At 42.1% G+C, this 14,461-nt stretch overlaps 1 protein-coding gene across 2 annotated transcripts in view; it reads left to right on the top strand.

The window, feature by feature from the left end:
• Positions 1 to 14,461, top strand: part of rhbdl2 (rhomboid like 2) — a 43,470-nt gene that overhangs the window by 13,767 nt on the left and 15,242 nt on the right. For both annotated transcript variants that reach the window (XM_033045324.1, XM_033045325.1), the window contains exons 2-4: positions 5,854 to 6,119; positions 7,757 to 7,905; positions 8,806 to 8,918. In XM_033045324.1, the coding sequence (XP_032901215.1) occupies positions 5,892 to 6,119; positions 7,757 to 7,905; positions 8,806 to 8,918 (490 nt within the window). In that variant the 5' untranslated portion in view covers positions 5,854 to 5,891. The remainder of the gene's footprint in view (positions 1 to 5,853; positions 6,120 to 7,756; positions 7,906 to 8,805; positions 8,919 to 14,461) is intronic.

Genomic DNA, 14,461 nt, shown 5'->3' on the forward strand with positions numbered 1-14,461 from the left:
AATCTCACTATTCCATTCTGAGGTTCCCACCTGCTTCAAAAAGCCCACTTATTATCCCCATGCCGAGGAAGAGTAAGGCAGCGTGCCTTGATGACCAGTGTCCATTGGCTCTGATATCCACCATCATGAAGTGCTTTGAGAGACTGGTAATGGTGCACAATAACTCCAGCTTCCCAGCCAGTCTTGATCCACTGCATTTTGCTTACTGTCGCAGCAAATCAATAGCAGACACCATCTCCGTGACCCAAAACTCATTTCTGGAACACCTAGGCAATAAAGACTCCTATGTTAGACGCCTACTTATTCACTATGTCTCTGTCTGTAACACCATAATCCCATCCAAACTCATCTCCAAACTCTAGGAATCAGCGCCCCTCCTCTGCCAATGGATCCTTGACTTTCTGACCCACAGACCACAATCATTGAGGATAGGTGATAACAACTCTTCCACAACAACTCAATACCAGTGCCCCCAAAGGACACATTCTCAGTCCCCTTCCATCCCCCCCTATATACACTCATGGCTGTACAGCCACATATGGCTCTAATTTCATCTACAAATTTGCAGTTGACACCACTGTGGACAGCCGGATCCTGAACAATGACGAGACAGGAAGTAGATTAAGAACGTTGTGACATGGTGTCAGGACAATAACCTCTTTCTCAGTGACAGCAAGGCGAAGGAAGCTAGTTATTGACTTCAGGGAGTGTGTTGAAGCCAATGCTCCAATCAGCATCAATGGTGTGGATGTAGAAATGGTTGAGAGCTTCAAGTTCCTTGACATTAATATTACCAATGATCTGTTGTGGACCAACCACATTGATGTGACAGCTAAGAGGCCTCTACTTCCTGAGGAGACTAAGGAAATTTGGCATGTCTCCAGTGACCCTTGCAAACCTCTACAGATACTCCATAGAAAGTATGCTCATGGGATCCATCGCAGCTTGGTGTGCAAACAGCTCTGTCTAAGGCTACAAAGGATTGCAGAGTGTTGTAGACGTAGACGTAGACTAGTCCATCACACACACCAGACTTCACACCACTGACTCCATCTACACTTCACACTGCCTCAAATAAACAGACAACATATGAAAGACCTGTTCCATAACGGTAATTCCTTCTTCTCCCTGTTCCTGTCCAGCAGAAGGTACAGAAGATTGAAAGTGCCCACCACCAGACTCGGGAACAGCTCTTCCCCTCTGTTATCAGGCTTCTGAAGGGTTCTTCCATTAGCTAGGGATTCACCTCAACCCCATTGAGGAAATTCATTGGACTTTATCTAAGGAACTGATGCGCTACAATGCTGAGAATTATATTCTGCACTCTCTATTTTCCCCTTTGCTCTCCCTATCATAGTTGAGTTTGAACTGATTGTATCTATGCATGGTACTTATCTGGTCTATTTGGATAGATGCAAAACAAAGCTTTTTACTGTATCGCGAACATGTGGATAATAATAAACCTAAAAGCTAAAACTTATTTCTCCAACTTGTCCACAAGCCCCGTGGAGCACGTGACCTTTTAAATAATATGTGCTTCCATTTACTTTAAAGTAGCAAATTAATAAGGCAATTAATAGGAGCATTATCAGACAAGAAATGAAATTAACTAAAGGAAGTATCAGAAGGAATACATAAAAGCTAGGTTTCTAGATTACAGGAGAATCAAACAGGAAGACAGCGATCCAAAGAGGTTTTTAACAGGAATTCAGAATCTTCGGGGCATAAGGGTTAATTCGCTGGTGGAACAATGGAATCAGGCATGATCAAGATTTCTGAATTGGATGAGCAGTGGACGTTTAAAGACTTGGGGAGCATCGAGGTTAAAAACAGGGTGAGGGTTTCAAAATTGGGCAATAGTAAGCTAACCGTGATCGCATCTAATGTGAGAATGGAAATTGGTGGTGCGAGTAGGGATGTGGGTTTAGGTCAGCTCATATTTGTAAAGGGTAAAAGATGAGAGGAAGAACCTAGGAAGCATTTGAACTGGAGGTAAAAGAGACGTGGATAAGAATTGTAGGAAATGTGGAGGAAGGAACTGCAGATGCTGGTTTAAACGGAATTGTAGGAGAGATGGATTGAGTCTGGAAGGAAATGGGCAAAGTTGCAGTCGTGGAAATTAATGTTTTTATGATGTGTCAGAGTCGTTGGCTAAGCAAAGGAATTTGTTGTGTGGGCTTTCGCAATGTTTAAGTGAATAGACATATTATAAACATGAACAAATAAATAAAGGGGAGGAGAACGTCTGTTGTTTAAGAAAACAACGTCTACTTTGATTGTATAACTGCAATTGAATTCCAGTAAACATTCAATCCTTGCTTATCAAGAATATCCTTTCCTTAAAAATATTTAAAGATTCTTGCCTCCACCAAAAAGTTCAAAGGATTCACAACCCTTCGAGAGAGTATATTTTGCCTCATCGGTGTTACACATGCAACCCCTGATTTTTAACCAGTGATCCACAGTTTTAAAGGGCTTTCTCACTGTGCGACCTGAAGCAAGACTTAACAAGATTTAACATCGTGGGAATTCTGCGATAGCAGTACGGCATTCGTGGACCACTGAGGACCTCCGTCGCGCTAACGGCAGGTAGTCGTGTGACTTGGTAAGGTCGGGAGAAAATTCAAAAATTTTTGAATTTCTCCAAGAGTGCCTTGAGCACTTTTTGGTGAGCGTTGCAACATTGTATGAACGCAGTGGCCCGTGCGTACTCTTGCGGGTACCGTGGGAACTCCTGCGAACGGTGAGTAACTGAGCAGTTTGATTGTCAGTGCTTGTTTTACCTCATTGTTAAATAAATATATTTTTTACTATCAGATTGATGTCTGCAATTCTTCATTAACACATCACTACAAGATGAATGTCTCTAATGTTATAATCCCTCTCATGCTGAAACACAAAATAGTTGAAGGGAGGTGAAATAATCACATTTTCATTCTTTTTCATTTTTGAGTGTTCAGGTACCTCACTTGCTGAGCTATTTTACTCCAGCAGTTTGTGTCTCTTTTTGTCTAAAGCAGTTTCTAAGACAGGAGGAACTCCGCGGGCCAGGCAGCATCTACGGAGGGAAATGGACATGCGACCCTTTCTTCAGGCTGCCTTATCTCTCTCCCCCCCTCCCCCCAACTCCCACCCCCACACACAAATGCTGGAGAAACTCAGCGGGTGCAGCAGCATCTATGGAACGAAGGAAATAGGCAACGTTTCGGCCCGAAACGTTGCCTATTTCCTTCGTTCCATAGATGCTGCTGCACCCGCTGAGTTTCTCCAGCATTATTGTGTACCTTCGATTTTCCAGCATCTGCAGTTCCTTCTTAAACACAAATGCACCGAGTTCCTCCAGCACTTTGTGTTTTGCTCAGTATTCCAGCATCCGCTGTCTCCCGCGTCTCCAATAAAACAAAACTACTGTCAAAAGGGTGAAGACTAGGGGCAGAGATAGATACATTCCTGATTAGTGCGGCTGTCAGGAGATTATGGGGAGAAGGCAAGAGAATGTGGTTGAGAGGGAGTGCCCATCTGTTACTATTAATTGGACAGTTCGGTCTGTGAAACGCAACACGCCAGCCCCGACATCCAGCCCGCTGGTCAGTCCTTTGAAGATAGACACCAGTTGCTTGGAGCAACTCAACGGGACAGGCAGCATCTCTGGAGAGAAGGAACGGGTGGCGTTTCGGGTCGAGAGCCTTCTTCAGACTGAAAGTTTCACCTCTCAGTAGATAATAAAATAAGACAATCATCACGGTCAATGTGAGACACAGTCTTTATTCCTATTTGACAAAATAAAAAGACGACTTCTTGCACATATTGAGAGAAGGTGCATCACACCAAACAACATTTGTCTAAAAAAAATCAGATTATTCTTCAGCTCATTAAAGAGCTTGGGTGAAAAATAACAATATAGTGTGTGAAAAAAAGTAACATCATTTGTGCCACGTGATTAACAACACTACAGTCCACGATGTTCATTCAAGATTAACGGGAAAGATCGGGAGACGGACAAGTCACTCGCACAAATAACAGAAATGACGAGTACCGTGGGAACTCTTTATCGTGGGAAATCTTTATCGTGCGGAACTCGTGCTGGACCACGACCACTTCACTCGGGTGACATCTTGCTTCAGGTCGCACCGTGAGAACTGGCCATTAGATTCTCCCACAAGATGAAACATCCTTTACACATCTACCCTGTTAAGACCTCTCAGGATGTTATGTTTCAAACAAGTTTCCTTTTGCTCTTCTAAACTCTGGCAGATACAAGCCTTCCTTATTAGGTAATACATAATTCTAGAGGTTGGTCTGTTAACTTTCTCTGAACTGCTTCCAAGATGAAAAGGGTCTCGACTCGAAACGCCACCTATTTATTTTCTCCACCGATGCTGTCTGAACCGCTTAGTTACTTCAGCTTTTTGTGTCTCACAACTGTACATGATGTGGCTTTACCAATGACCTTGTTGGCTGAATACAATGTTACTCGATTTGTATTCTATTCCTCCAACAATAAACAATGGTATTCTGTGAGCTTTTGTAATTATGCAGCCTTTGAGAATCATGCACAACAACACCTTGATCCTCGGCCATCATCATCCGCCATTTATACAATATACTTTAAAAAAAAAGTTCCTTCTAATGCGTCCAATTTTACATTTTCTCAATAAACTCTGTTTGGCAAATCTTATTCATCCACATATTGTAACCTCTTTGCTTCACTTCATAGACTGCTTATGTCCTCTACATAACTAATTTTCCCATCTATACTTGCGTCATCAGCAAGTTTAGTAAACAGACTTTGTTGACTTTATCACTTATCTTATCCTGTATAATGTTTAGATCCCAGGACCAATTTCTGTAGCACATTGCTCATTGTAGAACAGGATCCATTTATGCCTACTCTCTGTCTACATCAGTATGTTACTCCTACACTACATGTTGATTGATATAAACCTACATTGGCTCATCAAAGGCTGGATTTCATTGAAACAGAGAGCAGTGGAGGATTGAGGGAGATGGTAGCAATGAAATAGAGTAGCACTTCATCATCGTGATCATGGATCAGACACCATGCAGCAAAATGTCACCAAGGAGCATCATGTAGAAAAGAAATACATTGTTTATTGTGTTGCTGGCATGGTGGCGCAGCAGTAGTGTTGCTGCCTTACAGCGCCAGAGACCCAGGTTCAATCCTGACTGTATGAAGTTTGTACGTTCCCTCTGTGACTGCGTGGATTTTCTCTGGGTGCTCTGGTTTCCTCCCGCATTCCAAAGATGTGCAGGTTTGTAGGTTAATTGGCTTCTGTAAAATTGTCCCTAGAGTTTAGGATGGAACCAGTGTATGGGTGATAGGTGGTTGGTGCAGACTCAGTGGGCTGAAGGGTCTGTTTACACGCTGTATCTCTAAACTAAATAGTAGAGGGTCAACATGAAGAAGGTAGGTCATTGCATGTAATTCCCTGAATGTGTCTGTCGAGAACATTAATTAATCACATGATCTGGAACTTTTCTCTTCTTGGCCAGTAGCCTACTAATCATAATTGCTCAGACTGACTAGACATATATTTCTGGTTTTAATGAGACAGAAACAAAAGATTCTGGAGTTATGCAAAAAAGTTACGTGAACATTTCCTGATTTGTTAACCAGTCAACAGCGTTTGATACTTTTAATAGCCAGTGGTTATCAGGTCTAGGGGTACATTGTGGCACTGCACGAAAGAAATACAACATGTGCCTTGGTTTCCTCTGCTTTTCCTGTTTCTACTCATTAACCAAGCATTAAATGCCTGAACTTAGGAATGCAATTTGTAACTGATGGCTATTGATGAGTTTGTAATTGCCTGTTATGACTTTCTTTTTCAGCCGATAACGTTGAATTAGGATTTGATCAGGTGATAAAGATGGCGATGGAGCCCGTGATAAAGATGGAGATGGAGCCCAGAAACGCAGAAAATGAAAACCTGAATGAAGAAAGGAACAAGGAAGCATCTCAATGTTGCTCATGGTGTCACAAGCTTCACACAACTGTGTCAAAATGGATGCTTCCAGAAGAAATCAGGAGTCGCTATATGGAAAGAGCAAATTGCCTCCCTCCACCACTCTTCATTGTCTCCATAAGTTTGGCTGAGGTAGAGTCTACATTAATGGCAACTTGCAACCTTGAGCTCATAAATGTAACATAAATGGAAACAATCTTGCCTTCTCAATTGTAAAAGACCTTGCTTCCTAGGAGTTCATATCACAGCCCCATGGTGGGCATGTCCCAGATTCTATGACCCCTAGTTCTCAATGACTAATAGATAAAAGCCTTCACACAATTTGCCTCTGGCTGTTCCATTTATAATGATATAACTGTGTTACCCACTCCATTATAACAATGAAACTTCCAATCTTCCTAGAATAATTTACACGTGATGGAACCTTTGATGGGGACTTGGTTATTGGTTATTAGATTGGTAAATTATTGACTATCAATAAGATCCTTTAGAGGCCAATTCTATCACCAAGACATTTGAACTATTTTTAAATGTCTCTGGTGGTGAGAGACACTAAAATATAGTTCAATGGGATCTACAGTAAATCTAGTTTCAAGGGATTTAAAAGTCTGTGTATTGAGGTAAAAAATAATCTTGGTTCTGGAGCACAGTTTATGAATATCAGAGATTTCCGACTCATCCAGTAGAACTCCACTGCAGAAGGAAGCTTATTAGAAGTGAAGAAAGTCCCAGTCCAAGAATGCACAATGTTTTTGATTTCTTGGCTCTGGATCTCCTGATCATTATCATCAAAATCATTCTTAATGTTTAAGAAGGAACTGCAGATGCTGGAAATTCGAAGGTAGACAAAAATGCTGGAGAAACTCAGTGGGTGAGGCAGCATCTATGGAGCGAAGACAATTATTCAGACTAATCCTGATATTTTCATGTAGAGAAGCCAACAGTTTCTTCAAGGGTGTGCATTACAGTGGGCTTCAGAACAGACCAGGCACTGTGGCCATTCTGCAGCTCTCGTTGGCATTGTCAGATTGACTATAAGAAATTAGCTGAGTGAAGCTTTCTTTGTAACATCTCTGAGTCTGAGTCCATTGATACCAATATTCTTGCAGTGTCATTTATGTTGCCATCACTCTTTTGGGACCAGATTATTGCAGCTGACTAGATTAGGCAATGGACCATCCAGCAGGTGTTGGCATCTGTCAAGATGTGGAGGATGCTTGTGATCTCCTGCTTGGATGACAAAATAATATAACTGCCAATGCCTGGACGTTGATGTTGCTCGGAAACCCTGCACCTTTTTCTTTGAAGAAACAAGATGTTGATTATTTCAGTATTATGAAATACTGGTATAAAACAATGGTATTAGGAGAAGGACCATTGGAGCAGTGTTTCCCACTCCTTCCCTGCCATGTATGCTTTCCCACATGTGGGAATCCTTTCTAGCACTGGCATTGAAGTCATTATTGGAGAATTGTCTCCCTTGGGAGCTCAGATCATGGATTGCTCAAGTGTTGATTCTCATCGTCTGTGGATTCTAATCACATTGTTGACCAAAGTGTGCTGGATCTGTGACAGAAACAATCATCCATACCACAAGAGTGATTTGTTACATGACATGATGCAACAGCTCATTTCTGACCAAGCATGCATTTTCTGTTTTTTATGAGTACCGAAGAGTACAGCAACTGTCATCTGTGGGACGTTGTTATTTACTTTGGGAGAATGTTTGCATCCATTTTCCATTGTGAAATTCTCATTTTATTTTTCAGCTGGCTGTTTTTATTTATTATGCAGTCTGGATGCCTCAGAAACAGTGGATTACCCTCGATACAGGGATTATGGAAAGTCCTTTCATTTATAAGCCTGAGAAGAGGCATGAAGCCTGGAGATTTGTTTCATACATGCTGGTTCATGCTGGGTAAGAGTTTATTCAATTAAGTTTGTTTTCCTGCAAAGATATCATTGTGCAGAAGATTAATGGTTGTAATGTTGCCTTCAATTACACAATTCTGGATCTTAATTATAGTTGAAGGCTGTGTATATTGAAAATAAATAGGGTGTGGCTATAATTTCTCAAATATCTGTACAGACCGTGTGCACATAAAGTCAGTGCCTGTGAGAAGATGTTCAATCATTACTTAAAACTGTCATTCATTTTAATATTAGGTTTCCACAAATGGGAGACTACTAAGTCATTTGTGTAACAATTCCACTGTGGACGGCACAGTGGCGCTGCTCATACAGCTGCTGCCTCACAGCGCCAGACCCACAGGTTCAATCCTGACCTCGAGTGCTTTCTAGTGTGGAGTTTGCATGTTCTTCCTTCCGGGTTTCCTTCCACATTCTTTAATCTGTAGATTAATTGGTCTATGTAAATTGCCCCCTGTGTAGGGAGTGGACGCGAAAGTGGTATAACATAGGAGTTGCGTGAATGTGTGAATGATGGATGGTTGATGTGGACTCAGTGGGCCAAAGAGCCTGTTCCATGCCGTATCCATTAGTTCAATTCAAAAACCACAATCCTAAAGCTTGGCTGAGTGGAGTTTACAAATTGCGGTTTTGTTGCATAAACGCACGTGGGCATTGTGTACAAGAATCTGGCTGGTTTTATACAATAGGATTTGAAATTGAATTGAAACAATAAAATTGTGAACAATGTTACAACTTCAAAAGTGATGAGCTTTAAAAAAAAAGTTTGTTTTTATCATTTAGACCTCCAGGAATGGATGTTGTGACAGGCTAGAAGAGAGGATTTATGTAGATGGCTCAGGAGAATTATCACTATGAATAACCGCTTTGCTTCTTTTTATATTTGTAGTGTCCAGCACTTGATAGGGAACCTTCTCATGCAGCTTATTCTGGGAATCCCTCTGGAGTTGATTCACAAAGGCCACCGAGTTGGCCTAGTGTACATCGCGGGTGTGATTGGAGGTGAGTTACTCTTCTTGTGTTTCTCATGACAGGCAGCTCGCCATATTATTGAGAGCAATTTCACTAATCCCACACTTATTGAGAGTAATTTATTGAGAACAATTTCACTAATCCTCATTTCCCTGCAGCCCTATTCTCTTGCATATGTCCAGCAACTGATGGGCCGAATGGCCTAATTCAACTCCTATCACTTACGACCTTATAACTCCCCCAGATTCTCCTGAAACCATCTGCATTAGGAGAAATTTACAGTAGCTAGCAAATCTTTGTATGTGGGAGGAAACTGGAGCTCCTGGGGAAACCCACAGTGTTGCAGGCAGCACCAGAGACCATGACCAAACTTGGGATGCTGGACTAGTTCACTAGTTCACCACCATGTCGCTTTGTAAACTGGTGCACATTATATGTTTGTAATTGAGGAATGGGTAGCTTTGAAAAGGGAAATGGGAAACAGATAGGTAGCAAAGTCTGGAGTCAACATATCTGTGCTCACATGTTAGTTCATGTTGTAAGTAGCATTCCGAAACATCTTTTGTAATATTTCCTTTTGCCAAACACACTCCACTGTTCCTGACTTTCTAAGGGCTACAACACTTGGAAGAACTGGTTTTACAGCATAATTATCCAAGCTGCCATAAGCTGTGCATGTTACAACTTCAAAGGTTCTCATTTTTCATAGATTTTCTTTAAAAAAAAAGAAAAGTCCCCAGGCACAAAGTTGAGCTGAACATTGCCTCTCTTCTGTGCAAATCTGTAACTGTGCTTCTGATCTAGTGTCTGATGTGTGTGTATGCAAGTGCACATTTATGGCAGAGGTCCCACTGGTAGGCATGCCAGAAATTACAATTACTCCTGAAAATCTAGTGCGGTATTTGCTGGCAACTTTGCTGGCAAGATTGGATGCATGGGTGTGTCGAAGTCCCATAGCCTGACATGGACCGCACAGATGATGGCCATTAGTCTGTTCATCCCAGGTGGTAACATCAGAAAAGCGTGCTGCTGTATTAGGGAGGTGATTGAGACTCTATATTCAAGGAGAAGATTTTTGTTGTTGTTGTGTGGAGAGCAAAAGGCACCACATGCACAACTGTTGGTAGAGCAACTCACTTGGAGTACAGGCGTCCAGATGTTGTGAGAATAATTGACAGTCCCACATCACCATGAGTACTCCCATCATCTCCAACATGCCAATGATGATGAATTCTCTGGTGATTTTCCCTTATTGTTAAGACATCAAACTACTTCTCCCCCGCTGCGCTGTTGCTGCAACCACCAATTCTGTGGCACTATGCCATGCGAGAGAAAGGGGTGTGCAGTAACATGTGCTGTGCAATTTTCCAAGTGATGTATTGCTGATGTTTAGCAGAGCATGCGAGCTGTGAGTGTAAAGCTCAGAGAAGTGATACATGCATTAGAGTGGATGGGTTATATCAGAACTTGTTCCAGGTGATGACTGACAAACTGTTGGTGAGTGGATGATGTCCACTTGTTTCCTTCCATGCTGCTTGACTAGTAAGAGAGGATGTTGAAGATGTCTCATTGACATCACTCCTCATGTGATAGATTTAAACATCTTCTGACATTATTTCCACATCCTTGAAATTGTACTCCGAGTGTTCTCCTTGATTACTGTCTCCTCCCATTGCCATTGACTGTGCTTTGACTTCCCCTTTATAATAGTGGGGAAACGGCTTTAATCCCTTCCTGTTCATCTGCCATTACCTCGGGAGCTACTGCTGAGAATCAGGATTCATGCTCCCTGGCTTTGCTCTGCCAGTTCCTGCAAAACACTATTCCACCAGGAAGCCACAATGAACTTCCCATTTAAGAACTCCTGGCCTGGCTTTAATTAGTTTTGGCCAGCCTGCAAGATTAAAGCCACTCCTAAAAAAATTAACCCATACTGTAATAACAAGACTATTTTATTATCACTGACTGGTCATTACTAACCTGGTAGTGAGGCTCTGGAATTAATATTGTGTGCTGTGCTTATTAGTGGAAATGGGTGCAGGTTTATTGTGGATTGGATGGTAGCTAATATTTTTAAGAAAGGTGGGAGAGAGAAAACTAAGAATTATAGACCTGTTAGCCTGACATCGGTGGTAGGGAAGATGCTGGAGTCAATTATAAAATATGAAATAACAGCACATTTGGATAGCAGTAGCAGGATTGGTCCAAGTCAGCATGGATTTACGAAGGGGAAATTATGCTTGACTAATCTTCTGGAATTTTTTTAGGGTGTAACTGGGAAAATGGACAAGGGAGAGCCAGTGGATGTGGTGTGCCTGGACTTTGATAAGGTCCCACATAGGAGATTAGTGGGCAAAATTAGAACACATGGTATTGGGGGTAGAGTGCTGACATGGATAGAAAATTAGTTGGCAGACAGGAAACATAGAGTAGGGATTAACGGGTCCCTTTCAGAATGGCAGGCAGTGACTAGTGGGGTACCGCAAAGCTCGGTTCTGGGACCGCAGCTATTTACAATATACAGTGGCTTGCAAAAGTATTCATACCCCTTGAACTTTTCCACATTTTGTCACGTTACAACCACAAACGTAAATGTATTTTATTGGGATTTTATGTGATAGACCAACACAAAGTGGCGCATAATTGTGAAGTGGAAGGAAAATAATACATGGTCTTCAAATTTGTTTACAAAAAAAAAACTGAAAAGTGTGGCGTGCAAAAGTATTCAGCCCCCCTGAGTCAATACTTTGTAGAACCACCTTTCGCTGCAATTATAGCTGCAAGTCTTTTGGGGTATGTCTCTACCAGCTTTGCACATCTAGAGACTGAAATTTTTGCCCATTCTTCTTTGCAAAATAGCTCAAGCTCAGTCAGATTGGATGGACAGCGTCTGTGAACAGCAATTTTCAAGTCTTGCCAGAGATTCTCAATTGGATTTAGGTCTGGACTTTGACTGGGCCATTCTAACACATGAATATGCTTTGATCTAAACCATTCCATTGTAGCTCTGGCTGTATGTTTAGGGTCGTTGTCCTGCTGGAAGGTGAACCTCCGCCCCAGTCTCAAGTCTTTTGCAGACTCTAACAGGTTTTCTTCCAAGATTGCCCTGTATTTGGCTCCATGCATCTTCCCATCAACTCTGACCTGCTTCCCTGTCCCTGCTGAAGAAAAGCATCCCCACAGCATGATGCTGCCACCACCATTTTTACACAGTGGGGATGGTGTGTTCAGGGAGATATGCAGTGTTAATTTTCCGCCACACATAGCGTTTTGTATTTAGGCCAAAAACTTCAATTTTGGTCTCATCTGACCAGAGCACGTTCCTCCACATGTTTGCTGTGTCCCCCACATGGCTTGTGGCAAACTGCAAACGGGACTTCTTATGGCTTTTTTTCAACAATGGCTTTCTTCTTGCCACTCTTCCATAAAGGCCCAATTCGTGGAGTACACGACTAATAGTTGTCCTGTGGACAGATTCTCCCACCTGAGCTGTGGATCTCTGCAGCTCCTCCAGAGTTACCATGGGCCTCTTGGCTGCTTCTCTGATCAATGCTCTCCTTGCCCGGCCTGTCAGTTTAGGTGGACGGCCATGTCTTGGTAGGTTTGCAGTTGTGGCATACTCTTTCCATTTTCGGATGATGGATTGAACAGTGCTCCGTGAGATGTTCAAAGCTTGGGATATTTTTTTATAACCTAACCCTGCTTTAAACATCTCCACAACTTTATCCCTGACCTGTCTGGTGTGTTTTTTGGTGATGCTGTGATGCTGTTTGTTCACTAATGTTCTCTAACAAACCTCTGAGGCCTTCACAGACAGCTGTATTTATACTGAGATTAGATTACACACAAGTGGACTCTATTTACTAATTAGGTGACTTCTGAAGGCAATTGGTTGCACTGGATTTTATTTAGGGGTATCAGAGTAAAGGGGGCTGAATACTTTTGCACGCCACACTTTTCAGTTTTTTATTTGTAAAAACATTTGAAAACCATGTATCATTTTCCTTCCACTTCACAATTATGCCCCACTTTGTGTTGATCTATCACATAAAATCCCAATAAAATACATTTACGTTTGTGGTTGTAATGTGACAAAATGTGGAAAAGTTTAAGGGGTATGAATACTTTTGCAAGCCACTGTACATTAATGATTTAGATGAAGGGATTAAAAGTAAGATGACACAAAGCTGGGTGGCAGTGTGAACTGTGAGGAGGATACTTTGAGGATGCAGGGTGACTTGGACAGGTTGGGTGAGTGGGCAGATGTATGGCAGATGCAGTTTAATGTGGATAAATGTGAGGTTATCCACTTTGGTGGCAAGAACAGGAAGGCAGATTATTATCTGAATGGTGTCAGGTCAGGAAAAGACAAAGTACAATGAGATCTGGGGTCCTTGTTCATCAGTCACTTTCTCTGCCTCAGAAGGCAGTGGAGGCCAATTCTCTGGATGATTTCAAGAGAGAGTTGGATAGAGCTCAACGATAGCAGAGTCAGAGGATATGGGGAAAAAGCAGGAACTGGGTACTGAGTGTGGATGATCAGTCATGATCACAGTGAATGGCGGCGCTGGCTCGAATGGCCTACTCCTGCACCTGTTGTCTATTGTCTAAATATTCAATAATATTCTTGGAAAATGTCATCTAGAATTGAGTTAAGGGGGATGTGGAGAGAGCATCAGAAACCTCAATAACATCCATCCTTCGGCAATTCATAGATAAGCAACATTCACATCACACAAGTACAAGCAAAATATGGCATCAACACAAACAAGATAATCTGCTATTAGCTAACTCACTGCATTCAAAAGTCACACCTGAACTTGCTAGATAATGAAGTGGGTACAGGGGGATTTGAAAGTGTGAGGACAAGGCAGTACTGGTGGGAGGGTGCCATAGTGGTCACGTACACTATGGAATCCATCTGCCCTGGCTGTGACCAGCCACACCTTTATTTTCTTTCTCATCTTGCTGGGAAACAGGATCTTCAACCTTGTTACTCCACCTGGAGGATATTAAATGATATCTCACCGCACTTCTTCCTTACTTATGTCCATTGGTCTGCTTTCACTAAAACTCAGAGCCTCCTCCACTATTGCATCTGTGCACTTTTGATGAAGTTGGATCATGCCATGCTGTGACACGGGTGAAGTGGAGGAGTAAATCCCACCAATAAAATGTTAATGAATTACCCCAATCTAAATTGTTCTTTCTAACATGTACCGGAATGTTGTATGCATTTATTAGTCACCGTCACTACATTTCCACTCCCATCACACCCTCCACCCCGTCACTGAGTCTGTGCTGATGTCAAACCCATCCTTGGGATACAGCAAGACAGTGGTTACGTTTCTGGACTCGCGGACAGGTTTTTGGTCAATTGACCCAGAGGCACGAATTCAATTCCCGTGAGAATTTATCTAATTAAATAAACATGGAATTAAACCAAAGCCTCAGAAACATTAAGCCTGGAACCACTGGAGTGCTGTAAAAATCTATCGGGTTCATTGACGTCCTTCAGGAAGAGAAATCCATCATGCTATCCAGCCAATGAGACTCCAGATCCATCAATGTAG

Source organism: Amblyraja radiata, chromosome 27, assembly GCF_010909765.2.
Source record: "Amblyraja radiata isolate CabotCenter1 chromosome 27, sAmbRad1.1.pri, whole genome shotgun sequence".
Taxonomy (NCBI): Eukaryota; Metazoa; Chordata; class Chondrichthyes; order Rajiformes; family Rajidae; genus Amblyraja; species Amblyraja radiata.